An 18044-nucleotide genomic window follows, 5' to 3' on the forward strand; every position below is an offset into this window, starting at 1 on the left:
TCAGCTCGTCCTCAGCCGAAGCACCGGACCTGCTGCACCCATCACAGAGGACCTATAATATCCCTCCATTAGTCTGCACACACTCTCCCCATCCATCATCCATCCATCATCCATCCATCATCCATCCATTATCCATCCATCATCCATCCATCATCCATCCATTATCCAGTCTGACGGGACACTTCCTGTAAACACATGGAACTGCTGTGTAGGAAACAGGAACTTTCCCTGAAACAAAAGCTCAATTTAAACTCTGAAATATTCATGGAGAGAGAGAGTGTGTGTGTGTGTGTGTGTGTGTGTGTGTGTGTGTGTGAGTGTGTGTGTGTGTGTGTGTGTGTGTGTGTGTGTGTGTGTGTGAGAGTGTGTGTGTGTGAGAGTGTGTGTGTGTGTGTGTGTGTGAGAGTGTGTGTGTGTGTGAGAGTGTGTGTGTGTGTGTGTGTGTGTGTGTGTGTGTGAGAGTGTGTGTGTGTGTGTGTGTGTGTGTGTGTGTGTGTGAGAGTGTGTGTGTGTGAGAGTGTGTGTGTGTGTGTGTGTGTGTGTGTGTGAGAGTGTGTGTGTGTGAGAGTGTGTGTGTGTGTGTGTGTGTGTGTGTGTGTGAGAGTGTGTGTGTGTGTGTGTGAGAGTGTGAGTGTGTGAGAGTGTGTGTGTGTGTGTGTGTGTGTGTGTGTGAGAGTGTGTGTGTGTGTGTGTGAGAGTGTGTGTGTGTGTGTGTGTGTGTGTGTGAGAGTGTGTGTGTGTGAGCGTGAGTGTGTGTGTGAGTGTGTGTGTGAGTGTGTGTGTGTGTGTGTGTGTGAGTGTGTGTGTGTGTGTGTGTGTGTGTGTGTGTGTGAGAGTGTGTGTGTGTGTGTGTGTGTGTGTGTGAGTGTGTGAGAGTGTGTGTGTGTGTGTGTGTGTGAGAGTGTGTGTGTGTGTGTGTGTGTGTGTGTGAGAGTGTGTGAGTGTGTGTGTGTGTGTGTGTGTGTGTGTGTGTGTGTGAGAGTGTGTGTGTGTGTGTGTGTGTGTGTGAGTGTGTGAGAGTGTGCGTGTGTGTGTGTGTGTGAGAGAGTGTGTGTGTGTGTGTGTGTGTGTGAGTGACTGCTGCTCGGTGTTCTGATCTAATAAAACTCTGCAGTGTTACATGCCGTGATGAATACGACCAGAAGAAGAACCTGGTGGTGTACTGACGTGTTGTGATTCTGATTGGTCACCAGGATCCAATGAACTAACCCGATACGTGTTTCCTGTCAGCTTCCCACGAGCCCATTGGACGGAGATCAGGTACGAACATCTGCACCTTTGTTATTTCGTTCTTAGCAGTGATCGCTGTCCTGCTAGCTTCTCCCTGACGGGTTTCCTGGTGTGTTCAGGATGTTTGGAGGTGTGTCTGTGCAGATCCAGAAGGACCGGCAGAGGGCCGGAGGTCTGGGCTCGGTGCAGCAGGCCGTACGCTACCTGAACCAGGACTTCCAGGCCCTGAAGGAGGACTGTCTGCAGAATGGATCTCTGTTCGAGGACCCCATGTTCCCTGCAGAGCCGGCCTCACTAGGCTTCAAGGAACTTGCACCGTTCACCGCCAAAACCAGAGGGGTGGAGTGGAAGAGGCCGACGGTGAGAACAAGTCTGGGGTCATGCTAACATGCTAACAGACTGAGGCTAAAGCTAACAGGTCCCAGATCATGATACCATGCTAACAGACTGAGGCTAAAGCTAACAGGTCCCAGATCATGATACCATGCTAACAGACTGAGGCTAAAGCTAACAGGTCCCAGATCATGATACCATGCTAACAGACTGAGGCTAAAGCTAAGGTGTGGGTGTCGTGGTCATGTTGGAGGGAGGTGTTCACATATTATTGCTGGGGGGCCGGTTGTCTCAGACTGCGTCCAGAATTCTGTATCATCTGATGACTCTGGGAATAAATCATCAGAGGAAACAGTCAGTTTGTCTCCATGTTCACAGAGTTTTCTTTGTCTTCTCAGACCAGCTGATGGTCACAAATATTCACTTCATCCAAACCGCTGCACAGGCTCTTTGTTCTGAATCTGCAGCCTGTGATTGGCTGAACCAGGCGCTGCTTCCTGTCTGGTCCTGAGCTGTTTCTGGCAGGAAGTGAATTCCTGTGAGTGTTCAGAGGAAGACAGCAACAGTTTGGTAGGAACCTGAAAATAAAACGTAGAGACACAGCAGGGCCCCCTAGAGGCTGAAGTGATCACATCACCGTGGGTTTAGCATGTTAGCGTTCATCTTCTTTGTTTATCTTGCTAACTTGCAATGTTAGAATGTCAGTGAACATCGTGCTAACAGACTGAGGCTAAAGCTAACAGGTCATGGTGTCGTGCTAACAGACTGAGGCTAACGCTAACAGGTCATGGTGTCGTGCTAACAGACTGAGGCTAACGCTAACAGGTCATGGTGTCGTGCTAACAGACTGAGGCTAACGCTAACAGGTCATGGTGTCGTGCTAACAGACTGAGGCTAACGCTAACAGGTCATGGTGTCGTGCTAACAGACTGAGGCTAACGCTAACAGGTCATGGTGTTGTGCTAACAGACTGAGGCTAACCCTAACAGGTCATGGTGTCGTGCTAACAGACTGAGGCTAACGCTAACAGGTCATGGTGTCGTACTAACAGACTGAGGCTAACGCTAACAGGTCATGGTGTCGTGCTAACAGACTGAGGCTAACGCTAACAGGTCATGCTGTTGTGCTAACAGACTGAGGCTAACCCTAACAGGTCATGGTGTCATACTAACAGACTGAGGCTAACGCTAACAGGTCATGGTGTCATGCTAACAGACTGAGGCTAACGCTAACAGGTCATGGTGTCATGCTAACAGACTGAGGCTAACGCTAACAGGTCATGGTGTCATGCTAACAGACTGAGGCTAACGCTAACAGGTCATGGTGTCGTGCTAACAGACTGAGGCTAACGCTAACAGGTCATGGTGTCATGCTAACAGACTGAGGAGACAAACATTAAGAGAACATGTTGGATGTTGTCGTACTGTTTGTGTCCTAATGAGCAGTGATGTAACACAGACGGGTGCCTCTGATTGGCTGTTCCAGGAGCTGACGGAAACCCCTCAGTTCATCGTGGGCGGAGCCACCAGGACGGACATCTGTCAGGGAGTGCTGGGTGAGTCAGCTGGTCATGTGACTGCACACGCACGGCTGCACGCTGGTCGGCCATGACGGGGGCGGTTCAAAACATGATGTAAACTTTTCATCACAATAAAATAAGCTACATGTCCCAGGTTACCACGGTAACACGGGGAGTGGGCGGGCCGAATGGAGGAATTCTGTGGTGGGAAGTTACTGGACCCTCCCTGAGGAGAGGACACAGAGGGGCGGCCATGTTCCTGTCTGTGGTATGAAGGGAACGTCCCTGACGACGGTTGCTAAGGGGGCGACTGTGAGTCAGAGAGTAAACAGAGAAGTGTGTGTGTGTGTGTGTGTGTTAGTGAGTGTTAATGTGTGTGTGTTAATGTGTGTGTGTGTGTGTGTGTGTGTGTGTGTTAATGTGTGTGTGTGTGTGTGTGTGTGTTAGTGAGTGTTAATGTGTGTGTGTGTGTGTGTGTGTTAATGTGTGTTAGTGTGTGTGTTAGTGAGTGTGTTAGTGAGTGTGTTAGTGTGTGTGTTAATGTGTGTGTGTGTGTGTGTGTGTGTGTTAGTGTGTGTGTTAATGTGTGTGTGTGTGTGTGTGTGTTAGTGTGTGTGTGTGTGTGTGTGTGTGTGTGTTAATGTGTGTGTGTGTGTGGTTGGTCAGGAATGTTCCAGTATTCCCACTGGGGGGGGCAGAGCTTCAGCTGTTTCTCACCACTATAGCCCCCCCTACTGGACGCTGATGACATCACAGGACTGAAGTATCTGAAGTACCTGAAGTACTGAAGTACTGAAGTATCTGAAGTACCTGAAGTATCTGAAGTACCTGAAGGACTGAAGGACTGAAGGACTGAAGTACCTGAAGGACTGAAGTATCTGAAGTACCTGAAGTATCTGAAGTACTGAAGGACTGAAGGACTGAAGTACCTGAAGGACTGAAGTACCTGAAGTACTGAAGGACTGAAGTACCTGAAGTATCTGAAGTACTGAAGGACTGAAGGACTGAAGTACCTGAAGGACTGAAGTACTGAAGGACTGAAGTATCTGAAGTACCTGAAGTATCTGAAGTACCTGAAGGACTGAAGGACTGAAGGACTGAAGTACTGAAGTCCTGAAGTACTGAAGTACTGAAGGACTGAAGTACCTGAAGTATCTGAAGTACCTGAAGTATCTGAAGTACCTGAAGGACTGAAGTACTGAAGGACTGAAGGACTGAAGTACTGAAGTACTGAAGGACTGAAGTACCTGAAGGACTGAAGTATCTGAAGTACCTGAAGGACTGAAGGACTGAAGGACTGAAGTACCTGAAGGACTGAAGTACCTGAAGGACTGAAGTATCTGAAGTACCTGAAGGACTGAAGTACTGAAGGACTGAAGGACTGAAGTACCTGAAGGACTGAAGTATCTGAAGTACCTGAAGGACTGAAGTACTGAAGTACCTGAAGGACTGAAGTACTGAAATACCTGAAGGACTGAAGTACATGAAGGACTGAAGTACTGAAGTACCTGAAGGACTGAAGTACCTGAAGGACTGAAGAACTGAAGTACTGAAGGACTGAAGTACCTGAAGGACTGAAGTACTGAAGTACTGACGTACCTGAAGGACTGAAGTACTGAAGGACTGAAGTACCTGAAGGACTGAAGTAACGAAGTACTGAAGTATCTGAAGTACCTGAAGTACTAAAGGACTGAAGTACCTGAAGGACTGAAGTACCTGAAGTACTGAAGTACTGAAGGACTGAAGGACTGAAGTACCTGAAGGACTGAAGTATCTGAAGTACCTGAAGTACCTGAAGTATCTGAAGTACCTGAAGGACTGAAGTACTGAAATACCTGAAGGACTGAAGTACCTGAAGGACTGAAGTACTGAAGGACTGAAGTACATGAAGGACTGAAGTACTGAAGTACCTGAAGGACTGAAGTACCTGAAGGACTGAAGAACTGAAGTACTGAAGGACTGAAGTACCTGAAGGACTGAAGTACTGAAGTACTGACGTACCTGAAGGACTGAAGTACTGAAGGACTGAAGTACCTGAAGGACTGAAGTAACGAAGTACTGAAGTATCTGAAGTACCTGAAGTACTAAAGGACTGAAGTACTGAAGGACTGAAGTACCTGAAGGACTGAAGTACTGAAGGACTGAAGTATCTGAAGTACTGAAGTACCTGAAGTACTGAAGTACCTGAAATACCTGAAGGACTGAAGTACCTGAAGGACTGAAGTACTGAAGGACTGAAGTATCTGAAGTACCTGAAGGACTGAAGTACTGAAGGATGAAGTATCTGAAGTACCTGAAGTACTGAAGTACCTGAAGGACTGAAGTACTGAAGTACCTGAAATACCTGAAGGACTGAAGTACCTGAAGGACTGAAGTACTGAAGTACCTGAAGTACTGAAGGACTGAAGTACCTGAAGGACTGAAGTACTGAAGGACTGAAGTACCTGAAGTACTGAAGGACTGAAATACCTGAAGGACTGAAGTACTGAAGGACTGAAGTATCTGAAGGACTGAAGTACTGAAGGACTGAAGGACTGAAGTACCTGAAGTACTGAAGGACTGAAGTACTGAAGTACCTGAAGGACTGAAGTACTGAAGGACTGAAGTACTGAAGGACTGAAGTACTGAAGGACTGAAGGACTGAAGTACCTGAAGGACTGAAGTACTGAAGGACTGAAGGACTGAAGTACTGAAGGACTGAAGGACTGAAGTACCTGAAGGACTGAAGGACTGAAGTACCTGTGTGTTTCTGTATGTTCATGGTGTGAAAGGAGTTTTGAACAGATGAAGTGAACTTGTGAACCACAGTCTCTTAATGACGGGGAGTAATGAGATCATCACCTGTGAGCCCTTATCCATCAGGGTATTGATCAGTGAACGGATGTCTGACAGCATTTAGCTTAGCATTAGCGTGTCTCTTCAGGATAACGGAGTCGGTCAGCTGATCTTCAGTCTGCAGACGTTTCCTGTAAACATGTCAATCAGAGTCCAGATCAACGTTACCTCATGATGTCACAGCTGATGTCACAGCGACACTCGTCACATGACAAGATCGTCAAATGGAATCAGTTTGAGATCATCGATCCTGTCGAGACTTAAAGCTGCAGTGATGCGACAGGTGTGAAGCTGGTTGAAGTATTGGCCGGAGGCGGTTGAAGTGTCGGCTGACGGCGGTTGAAGTGTCGGCTGGAGGCGGTTGAAGTGTCGGCTGACGGCGGTTGAAGTGTCGGCCGGAGGCGGTTGAAGTGTCGGCCGACGACGGTTGAAGTGTCGGCCGGAGGCGGTTGAAGTGTCGGCCGACGGCGGTTGAAGTGTCGGCTGGAGGCGGTTGAAGTGTCGGCTGACGGCGGTTGAAGTGTCGGTTGAAGTGTCGGCTGACGACGGTTGAAGTGTCGGCTGGAGGTGGTTGAAGTGTCGGCTGACGGCGGTTGAAGTGTCGGCTGGAGGCGGTTGAAGTGTCGGCTGAAGTGTCGGCTGGAGGCGGTTGAAGTGTCGGCTGGAGGCGGTTGAAGTGTCGGTTGAAGGCGGTTGAAGTGTCGGCTGACGGCGGTTGAAGTGTCGGCTGACGGCGGTTGAAGTGTCGGTTGAAGTGTCGGCTGACGACGGTTGAAGTGTCGGCTGGAGGCGGTTGAAGTGTCGGCCGACGGCGGTTGAAGTGTCGGCCGGAGGCGGTTGAAGTGTCGGCTGACGGCGGTTGAAGTGTCGGCTGACGGCGGTTGAAGTGTCGGCTGACGGCGGTTGAAGTGTCGGCCGATGACGGTTGAAATGTTGGCCGACGGCGGTTGAAGTGTCGGCCGGAGGCGGTTGAAGTGTCGGCCGACGGCGGTTGAAGTGTCGGCCGGAGGCGGTTGAAGTGTCGGCTGAAGTGTCGGCTGGAGGCGGTTGAAGTGTCGGCTGGAGGCGGTTGAAGTGTCGGCTGAAGTGTCGGCTGGAGGCGGTTGAAGTGTCGGCTGGAGGCGGTTGAAGTGTCGGCCGACGGCGGTTGAAGTGTCGGCTGACGGCGGTTGAAGTGTCGGCCGATGACGGTTGAAATGTTGGCCGACGGTGGTTGAAGTGTCGGCCGGAGGCGGTTGAAGTGTCAGCCGGAGGCGGTTGAAGTGTCGGCCGGAGGCGGTTGAAGTGTCGGCTGACGGCGGTTGAAGTGTCGGCTGACGGCGGTTGAAGTGTCGGTTGAAGTGTCGGCTGACGACGGTTGAAGTGTCGGCTGGAGGTGGTTGAAGTGTCGGCTGACGGCGGTTGAAGTGTCGGCTGGAGGCGGTTGAAGTGTCGGCTGGAGGCGGTTGAAGTGTCGGCTGGAGACGGTTGAAGTGTCGGCTGGAGGCGGTTGAAGTGTCGGTTGAAGGCGGTTGAAGTGTCGGCTGACGGCGGTTGAAGTGTCGGCTGACGGCGGTTGAAGTGTCGGTTGAAGTGTCGGCTGACGACGGTTGAAGTGTCGGCTGGAGGCGGTTGAAGTGTCGGTTGAAGTGTCGGCTGACGACGGTTGAAGTGTCGGCTGGAGGCGGTTGAAGTGTCGGCTGAAGTGTCGGCTGGAGGCGGTTGAAGTGTCGGCTGAAGTGTCGGCTGGAGGCGGTTGAAGTGTCGGCTGACGACGGTTGAAGTGTCGGCTGGAGGCGGTTGAAGTGTCGGCTGAAGTGTCGGCTGGAGACGGTTGAAGTGTCGGCTGGAGGCGGTTGAAGTGTCGGTTGAAGGCGGTTGAAGTGTCGGCTGACGGCGGTTGAAGTGTCGGCTGACGGCGGTTGAAGTGTCGGTTGAAGTGTCGGCTGACGACGGTTGAAGTGTCGGCTGGAGGCGGTTGAAGTGTCGGCTGACGGCGGTTGAAGTGTCGGCTGGAGGCGGTTGAAGTGTCGGCTGGAGGCGGTTGAAGTGTCAGTGTTAACTCTGTTCTGCAGGTGACTGCTGGCTGCTCGCCGCCATCGGCTCTCTGACGCTGAATGAGCGGCTGCTGCATCGCGTCGTTCCTCACGGTCAGAGCTTCAGCTGTGAATACGCCGGCATCTTTCACTTCCAGGTGAGACTCCGCTGGTTTTTACTTCAGATGACTTGAAGATGAAAGCACGGAGCAGTTTTTCACCTGTCTGTCTCTCACCTGTCTGTAGTTCTGGCAGTTTGGGGAGTGGGTGGATGTGGTGATCGACGACCGTCTGCCGGTCAAAGATGGAGAGCTGCTGTTCGTCCACTCGGCCGAGGGCTCAGAGTTCTGGAGCGCCCTGCTGGAGAAGGCCTACGCCAAGTAAGCCAAACTGAACTGAACTGAACTGAACTGAACCAAACGGCTTAAAGCTGCTCGTCAGTCTGAGTGTGTGTCAGCCTCGTTCACTGGTTTTACTGTGTGTGTTTCTGTGTGTGTGTGTTTCTGTGTGTGTTTCTGTGTGTGTGTTTCTGTGTGTGTGTGTTTCTGTGTGTGTGTGTGTGTTTCTGTGTGTGTGTGTTTCTCTGTGTGTGTGTTTCTGTGTGTGTGTGTGTTTCTGTGTGTGTGTGTGTGTGTTTCCAGGCTGAACGGTTCGTACGAGGCGTTGTCCGGCGGCAGCACCACTGAGGGTTTCGAGGACTTTACGGGAGGCGTAGCCGAGATGTACGAGCTGAAGAAAGCTCCCAGAGATCTGCATCGTATCATCAGTAAAGCTCTGGAGAGAGGATCACTGCTGGGCTGCTCTATCGACGTCAGTCTCACACACACACACACACACACACACACACACACTAACGCCCCTTACCTGAGGCCGCTAGCCTCCCGCTAACAAAGCGTGGTTCGCTCCATCCTCAGATCACCAGTGCATTCGACATGGAGGCAGTGACCTTCAAGAAGCTGGTTAAAGGCCACGCCTACTCTGTGACGGCACTCAGACAGGTGAGCTCCGCCCCCCCACCAACTGCATCATGGTTAGAGACCGTTTATCCTGTGGGCGGGGGGTCAGTGTCACCGACTGATTCCTGTTACTGAGTGTTAGTTAGTGTCTAGTCGGGGTCACGTCTTTGAGTCGCCCTCTGGTGTTCGTGCTCCTGTCTGCAGGTGGAGTACCGCGGCCGGCGGGAGCGACTGATCCGGATCAGGAACCCCTGGGGGCAGGTGGAGTGGACCGGAGCCTGGAGCGACCAGTCAGTGCTTCACCGTCACACACAGTGTCTGGTAATGTGGACGCCACAGGAGGTCATGTGACTAACCAGCCTTTTGTCTCAGCTCGTCAGAGTGGAGCGCCGTCGACTCGGCGGAGAAGGACGAGCTGCTCTGCAAGATGGAGGACGGAGAGTTCTGGTAGGTTCCTGCTCCCGAGGGACGACAGTTACTGTTACCACCATGTTTTGATTCCGTCTTCTGTCTGTCAGGATGTCCTTCCAGGAGTTTCTGCGTCAGTTCTCCAGACTGGAGATCTGTAATCTGACCCCCGACGCTCTCAGTCAAGACTCCCCCAAGTTTTGGAACACAACCATGTTTGAGGGCGGCTGGAGGAGAGGAAGCACCGCGGGGGGCTGCAGGAACCACCCCAGTGAGGCTCCAAACGTTACATCATGAAATATTTGAGTCGACAGCGTTCGCTTCCTTTTACGCCGTGGATTCAGTCCACCGTCTGTGCTGTAACAACTACATATCCCATAATGCTCTGGCTGTTGCTGCCTCCCCGCAGACACGTTCTGGATCAACCCTCAGTTTAAGATGTCTCTGCTGGAGGAGGATGACGACCCCGAAGACGACGAGGTGGCCTGCAGCTTCCTGGTGGCTCTGATGCAGAAAGACCGGCGCCGCCACCGCCACCACGGCCAGGACACGCACACCATCGGCTTCGCCATCTACGAGGTCAGAGGTCACACAGCGCCATCCCACTGCTGCTGCCACCACCGCCATAATACCTCATACACAGAATCTCCATAGCAACCATTGTTAGCGGCCACTCCAGTTACCACAGCAACCACATAGCAACAAGCTCACAAGTCTCTACCAGCCACCTACCGTCAGCCTAGCAACCACATAACAAACACTCTGAAAAACACCCAGACCAGCTCCACCGCCGTGCACCTTAGCAACCACCCTGGTCCGAGTGTTGGGACTGTTTTTCTGTCGCCCACAGATTCCTGAGGAGGTGAGTCCGTCTGCCGCGGAACAGTTCAGCTCTGACATCACACTCTTTATTTAACACTGTTGGCGTCCGTGTGTCTGGCAGTACCGAGGCTGTCCCAGCGTCCACATGAAGAAGGACTTCTTCCTGCGTCGCTCCTCCTGCGCTCGCTCCGAGACCTTCATCAACCTGCGAGAGGTGAGCGCCAGGCTCCGCCTCCCGCCGGGTGAGTACCTGATCGTCCCGTCGACCTTCGAGCCCTCGAAGGAGGCCGACTTCGTCCTGCGGGTGTTCACCGAGAAGCAGTCGGAGACCGAGTGAGTCTGTCTGTGCTGTCTGTCCTGTCTGTGCTGTCTGTCCTGTCTGTGCTGTCTGTGCTGTCTGTCCAGTCTGTGCTGTCTGTGCTGTCTGTCCTGTCTGTGCTGTCTGTCCTGTCTGTGCTGTCTGTGCTGTCTGTCCAGTCTGTGCTGTCTGTGCTGTCTGTCCTGTCTGTGCTGTCTGTGCTGTCTGTCCTGTCTGTCCTGTCTGTGCTGTCTGTCCTGTCTGTGCTGTCTGTCCTGTCTGTGCTGTCTGTGCTGTCTGTGCTGTCTGACGCTGTGACTCTCTGCAGGGAGATGGACGATGACGTGGTGGCAGACTTTGAGGAGGTAAAAGCCTCCAGACTTTATCTTCATTATTTCCTCTTCAGATTTCCTTCAGTCTGAGCAGGAAACACGACGTGTTTCTTATCCACTCTCACTGCTTCCTGCTTCCTGCTTTGTGTTGTGACGACCTTTGACCTCAGGAGCTTCCTGTTCTTCTTCTGTGCAGGAAAAAGTCTCGGAGAGCGACGTGGACGACTCCTTCAGGTCCATGTTTGCTCAGCTGTCGGGAGACGTGAGTCCAGCTTCATAACGTTTGTTCTTCTGTTTTAGAAAGTTCGTCCCCCCCGCCCCCCCATTACTGTGGGACACTGAGCTAAAGTTTAAACATGTCTCCTCTCACTAGGACATGGAGGTCTCAGTGCGAGAGCTCAGGACCATCCTCAACCGAGTGGTGTCCAAACGTGAGTCTGAACACGAGCAGAGTCTGCATGTATGAAGCAGGGATTAAAGGGGGGGGGGGGCAGGATGGCACACTGAGCACAGACAGCCACCCACATCAGGAGGTGGTGCTGCACTCAAAAGAACCACAAAGACCAACAGGATCCTCCTCCTCAGTCCTGAACAGGTTCATGTGTCACAGTCACAGCGTCCTCACCGACGGTGTAGTCCCTCCAGACGGTTTAGTCCCTCCAGACGGTTTAGTCCCTCCCGACGGTGTAGTCCCTCCAGACGGTGTAGTCCCTCCCGACGGTGTAGTCCCTCCAGACGGTTTAGTCCCTCCAGACGGTTTAGTCCCTCCAGACGGTGTAGTCCCTCCCGACGGTGTAGTCCCTCCAGACGGTTTAGTCCCTCCAGACGGTTTAGTCCCTCCCGACGGTGTAGTCCCTCCAGACGGTTTAGTCCCTCCAGACGGTTTAGTCCCTCCAGACGGTTTAGTCCCTCCTGGCGGTGTAGTCCCTCCAGACGGTGTAGTCCCTCCCGACGGTTTAGTCCCTCCCGACGGTTTAGTCCCTCCAGACGGTGTAGTCCCTCCCGACGGTGTAGTCCCTCCCGACGGTTTAGTCCCTCCAGACGGTGTAGTCCCTCCCGACGGTGTAGTCCCTCCCGACGGTTTAGTCCCTCCGGACGGTTTAGTCCCTTCGGACGGTTTAGTCCCTCCCGACGGTTTAGTCCCTCCGGACGGTTTAGTCCCTCCCGACGGTGTAGTCCCTCCGGACGGTTTAGTCCCTACGGACGGTGTAGTCCCTCCCGACGGTTTAGTCCCTCCGGACGGTGTAGTCCCTCCGGACGGTGTAGTCCCTCCCGACGGTTTAGTCCCTCCGGACGGTTTAGTCCCTCCCGACGGTTTAGTCCCTCCCGACGGTGTAGTCCCTCCGGACGGTTTAGTCCCTTCGGACGGTTTAGTCCCTCCCGACGGTTTAGTCCCTCCCGACGGTTTAGTCCCTCCGGACGGTTTAGTCCCTCCGGACGGTGTAGTCCCTCCGGACGGTTTAGTCCCTCCCGACGGTTTAGTCCCTCCAGACGGTGTAGTCCCTCCCGACGGTTTAGTCCCTCCCGACGGTTTAGTCCCTCCCGACGATGTAGTCCCTCCCGACGGTTTAGTCCCTCCCGACGATGTAGTCCCTCCCGACGGTTTAGTCCCTCCCGACGGTTTAGTCCCTCCAGACGGTGTAGTCCCTCCCGACGGTGTAGTCCCTCCCGACGGTTTAGTCCCTCCGGACGGTTTAGTCCCTTCGGACGGTTTAGTCCCTCCCGACGGTTTAGTCCCTCCGGACGGTTTAGTCCCTCCCGACGGTTTAGTCCCTCCAGACGGTGTAGTCCCTCCGGACGGTGTAGTCCCTCCCGACGGTTTAGTCCCTCCGGACGGTGTAGTCCCTCCCGACGGTTTAGTCCCTCCGGACGGTGTAGTCCGTTTCCATGGCAACACCATTCAGGGTCAGTCTGGTCCGGTCCCCTAAGAAGACGAGTTTCTGTACACTGCACATGACACACTTCTTCCTCTGTGGTGCTTTATAGACGGAGACCTGCAGACCGATGGCTTCAGTCTGGAGTCCTGCAGAGCTATGGTCAGCCTCATGGACGTATCCTCACCCTGCTACTGCTACTGCTACTGCTACTACTGCTACTGCTACTGCTACTACTGCTACTGCTGCTGCTGCTGCTACTGCTGCTACTACTGCTACTGCTACTACTGCTACTGCTACTGCTGCTGCTGCTACTGCTGCTACTGCTACTGCTGCTACTGCTACTGCTACTGCTACTGCTGCTACTGCTACTGCTACTGCTGCTACTGCTACTGCTACTGTTGCTGCTGCTACTGCTACTGCTGCTACTGCTACTGCTGCTCCTGCTGCTACTGCTACTATTGCTACTGCTACTGCTGCTGCTGCTACTACTGCTACTGCTGCTACTGCTACTGCTACTGCTGCTACTGCTACTGCTACTGCTGCTACTACTGCTACTGCTACTGCTGCTACTGCTACTGCTACTGCTGCTACTGCTACTGCTGCTCCTGCTGCTACTGCTACTATTGCTGCTGCTACTGCTACTGCTGCTACTGCTACTGCTGCTGCTACTACTGCTACTGCTACTGCTGCTGCTACTACTGCTACTGCTACTGCTACTGCTACTGCTACTGCTGCTACTGCTACTGCTACTATTGCTGCTGCTACTGCTACTGCTGCTACTGCTACTGCTGCTGCTACTACTGCTACTGCTACTGCTACTGCTACTGCTACTGCTGCTACTGCTACTGCTACTGCTGCTCCTGCTGCTACTGCTACTATTGCTACTGCTACTATTGCTACTGCTACTATTGCTACTGCTACTGCTACTGCTACTGCTGCTACTGCTGCTACTGCTACTGCTACTGCTACTGCTACTGCTACTGCTACTATTGCTACTGCTACTATTGCTACTGCTACTGCTACTGCTACTGCTGCTACTGCTGCTACTGCTACTGCTGCTCCTGCTGCTACTGCTACTATTGCTACTGCTACTATTGCTACTGCTACTATTGCTACTGCTACTGCTACTGCTACTGCTGCTACTGCTGCTACTGCTACTGCTGCTGCTACTACTGCTACTGCTACTGCTACTGCTACTGCTACTGCTGCTACTGCTACTGCTACTGCTGCTCCTGCTGCTACTGCTACTATTGCTACTGCTACTATTGCTACTGCTACTATTGCTACTGCTACTGCTACTGCTACTACTGCTACTGCTGCTACTGCTACTATTGCTACTGCTACTATTGCTACTGCTACTATTGCTACTGCTACTGCTACTGCTACTACTGCTACTGCTACTGCTACTACTGCTACTGCTCAGTCTTCCTCACCTCTTCTCACTGACCTTGACTGGACCTCAGAAAGACGGCAGCGCTCGGCTCGGGCTGCTCGAGTTTCAGGTTCTCTGGAACAAGATCAGGAAGTGGCTGGTGAGTTCTCCGTCAGGTTCCTGCGCTTAGAGGTGGAACCTTTTCAAACACATCAACTCTAACTGTGAACTGGTGATTCATAAAGAGTCGGACTCTCATACACTTTGTAGAAACCTGGTCAGACACTCAGCTGTTAAACACAAACAGCAGCTTAGGCTCATGGGAAGTGTAGTTTTAAGTTTTAAGAGAGTCTGTGTTTAGTCACATTCCATTAAAGAAACACTTCAAATAAACAAACGTGATGATGTGATGCTGCGTGTGATCGTCTCTGCAGGGCATCTTCAGGGAGTTTGATCTGGATAAATCAGGATGCATGAGCTCCTACGAGATGCGCCTGGCGTTGGAAAATGGAGGTAAATGGCGTTGCTGGTGATGTCACAGTGTTGTTGATGTGGTGCTGATGTAAGCTGTGATGGTCTGCGGCGTCCTCAGGGTTCAAACTGAACAACAAGCTGTATCAGATGCTCATCGCTCGATACGCCGACAACGAGACCATCGACTTCGACAACTTCACCTGCTGCCTGATCAAGCTGGAGGCCATGTTCAGTACGTAGAGACGTCACAGCTGCTGGTTTTACTTTAACTGGCAGTGCTGGAAAGTAACTAAGTACTTTTACTCAAGTACACTACACTAAAAGTACTGGTACTTTACTTTTCTGCTACTTTAAACTTCTCCACCACATCTCTGTATAAATGTCGTACTTTTTACTGCCCCACGTTTATCTGGGCGATTTTACACTGACAATGCTTTTGTCCTGACTGCTCTCTGTCAACGTTCCCCGGGGAGCTTCAGCTTCAGGTCGCTCCGCGGGGGGGTTCAGAGGACAGTTTTCATTCGTCCTGTCTGTGTTTGTGTCAGAGGCCTTCCAGCAGCTGGACCGGGACGGGACGGGAACCGCAAAGATGAACATCATCGAGGTACGAGACCAGAAATCAGACGACCCTTACAGGAAATAAACAAAATATAAAGGCCTCATGGAGAGAAAGGAAAATTAATCAAGTCCTGACATTGTTCTGTGAGTTAGAATTTGTGAATGTAGTCTGGTGTGTGTGCAGAGAGCGATAGAACAGCCGTTCTATCGCTCTCTGCACACACACCAGAACCCATTGACAAAAAGAGTCATTCTTCCTCAGAACACAGGAGTTGTTGGTCTACAGCTGCCTCTATCAGTTAGTTTATTTGCATCATTGTGTGTTGCGGCTTCCAAAACCAAACCTTTTAGCCGCTGAGAGTATGAGGTTGGGTCCTCAGGTTCGCAGATTTGTGACGCGCACGGACGCTATAATGATAAATACGCTGGATTCAAAGATGCGTTTTGGTGCATTTATTACAAAACCAACAGCACAGAGCTATCACAGGGCAGCAGGGATGGATGAATGAAAACATGAAAAAACCAGCAGATTAAACAGAAAAAAATGATGAATGAATAGCGAGTAGCGAATAGCGGTCAACAAAAATTACGGCTACCACCCAACCCTGACTCTCTCCATCTGTGAACCAGGTGAGTGCACGCCTTTATACACACCTCCATACGTGCACACGCCTCCTCCCAGGTGAACCACTGCCTCTACAGCTCGCACACACACACCCACACACTCAAACACACCGTGCACCTCATTTCCAATCTGTATGTCTCCTACATTGTGTGTTACATAAATGTTGTGTTAGAACCAAACTGACTCTTTAAAACACCAAAGTCCCACAATAACACACTCTGACTGATGGAGGCAGCAGCAGAGCAGCAGCTCTAAAATCCCTGTTTTAGTGAATGTAGTCTGGTGTGTGTGCTGTTTGTGGTTAAACCAAAAGGATCTTCCAGGTCTCTCTCTGTAGGGATCCTTTCCATGATGCTGTCACACACTTAGAATAACACTCTGAGCCTGTCAGTGGATCAAACAAGCTCTTTTAGTGGACCTACTGTGATGCAGCCATTGCAGCCTGTTTGGTGGCTGCTGGTGATGAAATGTTTTATCAGCTCAGTTCTAACAGGCTTTTATTCAGAAAGTGAAATGAATGTTAATGAATGTGCTCTCTGGTCCTCCTCCTCCTCCTCCTCCTCCTCCTCCTCCTCCTCCTCCTCCTCAGTGGCTGTATGTGACCATGTGTGGCTGAAGAAGAAGAAGAAGAAGAAGAAGAAGAAAACATCTGGAGAAACTGCTTTATTCATATTAACAACATTAATCCTTTAAATCTAAATAATTACTGATTAATTAACCGTTTGTTCATCACATGTAACATATTTACAGTTACAGTACTGCAGTACTACAGTACTACATTATTACAGTACTACATTACTACAGTACTACATTACTAAATTATTACAGTACTACATTACTGCAGTACTGACAGCTCCCACCATGTGACCTCTGCTCTCCCTGATTGACTGATCTATTGCTGGTTGATTGACTGATCTGTTGATGGTTGATTGACGGTCCCCCTGAGGACGGAGGACAGTGAAGGTGTCTGCAGGTGGAGGTGTTCAGGTGCGGCTCGGTCAATCAAACATTGGTGTAGCAGCATGTTGTGATTAAAGGACAGATGTTTGGCTCCAGTTCTCCTCTTTGTCACCTTCATCATCCACAGAGTGAAGCACTGACACACCAGACTCCATTAATAAAAACAGCAATTTAACCTCACAGGTTAAACAGACAGACAAGATCAGTGTAGTGTGTATAATGTAGGACTCCTGTCTCAGGTGAGACAGTGTGATGTTCAGCAATGTTGGGGGGGGGGGCAAACTATCGCTCCTTTGATCGGCAGGTTTGATGTATCCCCCCCCCCCCCCCTCCCCCTCCCCCTCCCTAGGTGTATGATGTTCCTGAACAGGAACATCATACAAGAACATTCCCATACAAGCTGGAGAGGGTGGGGGCCCGTCAAGAGAATAGAATAGTTCCTTTATTGATCTTTATTGAATTGACTTTGTGACAGCAGCAGTACAGACAGAAGCTGCAGCTGGCCCTCACAGGCCTCCGTACACTGACCATACAAACTCACAGAAAATAAGTTTTATTGTATTTATGGACTCAAAGATGTGGAATTCCTCCGAGAACAAACTGTTAACAGCATATTTGTTAGTTTAATATCATTTAACATCGGTCTGTTTAAAGACAGAATCAGACAGCTCCAGTCCTCCAGTACCAGAATCCCTTCAGAAAACCTCTGATTTTACTGCTGCGGGCTCTGGCGGTCTGTCCGCTGGGTCCTTGCTCTGGGGCTCCCGTACGTCCAGCGGGCCCAGCAGGACGGCCTCGGCCTCCAGCAGCGTGGTGTCGGTGCTGGCTCCCAGGAAGCGGGCGGTGAGCTCCAGGTCCTGCAGCCGCAGACGGACCCTGCCGCCCCGCTGCAGCTTCTCTCCGTCCGCCGGCCGCCGACACACGCAGTGGAACTTCCCGCCGAAGTCGATGTACAGGTCGTCCTGGACCACGTGGAAGATCCTCCCGATCACCACCTTGTCTTTGGCCGGTCCCATCTGGATCAGCGGGGACCGGCGGAGCAGCGAGGCGAAGCTCTCCTCCTGGCCGGACGGGGAGCCGCTGCTGCCGGCCGCCTCCCGCCGGAGCTCCGACTGCAGGTCGAAGGCGGCGGCGAAGCCGGACCTGGGTCTGGCCGCGGCGGGCTGGTCGCTGCCGGAGGCCCCGCTGGAGTCCGAGCAGAAGGAGCCCCGGACGGTCCGTCGGGGGGAGAACCGGAGCCCCCACCTCAACCTGGAAACAACTTTACACAAGGCCGCCATCTTGTCCCACAATGCCGAGCGGAGAACACTTCCGCCCTTAACCTCCGGTGGAGAGGACACGCGCACAGCGCCCCCTGGCGGCTCCAGGTGTTTCCTCCCTCATTACTCTGACAGGTGAGCGCTGAGCTCATCGGTTATCTGATTTTACTG

General features: G+C 52.0%; 2 protein-coding genes across 2 annotated transcripts; one reads left to right on the top strand and one right to left on the bottom strand.

The window, feature by feature from the left end:
* The first annotated feature begins 1350 nt into the window (after positions 1–1350).
* On the top strand, positions 1351–16703 carry LOC139223819 (calpain-1 catalytic subunit-like). The gene is made up of 21 exons (XM_070855825.1): positions 1351–1590; positions 3049–3118; positions 7972–8090; positions 8179–8312; positions 8574–8742; positions 8847–8930; positions 9093–9178; positions 9261–9335; positions 9407–9567; positions 9706–9875; positions 10147–10158; positions 10240–10451; positions 10745–10781; positions 10945–11010; positions 11122–11179; positions 12735–12799; positions 14089–14157; positions 14432–14510; positions 14590–14703; positions 15017–15075; positions 16244–16703. Exons 1-21 carry the CDS (start codon positions 1351–1353, stop codon positions 16268–16270), a joined length of 2106 nt encoding a protein of 701 aa, XP_070711926.1. The 3' UTR covers positions 16271–16703.
* Positions 16704–17036: 333 nt separating this feature from the next.
* Positions 17037–17895, bottom strand: mrps28 (mitochondrial ribosomal protein S28). Its single transcript, XM_070828001.1, has one exon. The coding sequence runs from the start codon at positions 17892–17894 to the stop codon at positions 17310–17312; it is 585 nt and encodes a 194-aa protein (XP_070684102.1). The 5' UTR covers position 17895; the 3' UTR covers positions 17037–17309.
* Between the last annotated feature and the right edge of the window lie 149 nt (positions 17896–18044).

The sequence above is a fragment of the Pempheris klunzingeri genome, chromosome 3, assembly GCF_042242105.1.
Source record: "Pempheris klunzingeri isolate RE-2024b chromosome 3, fPemKlu1.hap1, whole genome shotgun sequence".
Classification (NCBI taxonomy): Eukaryota; Metazoa; Chordata; class Actinopteri; order Acropomatiformes; family Pempheridae; genus Pempheris; species Pempheris klunzingeri.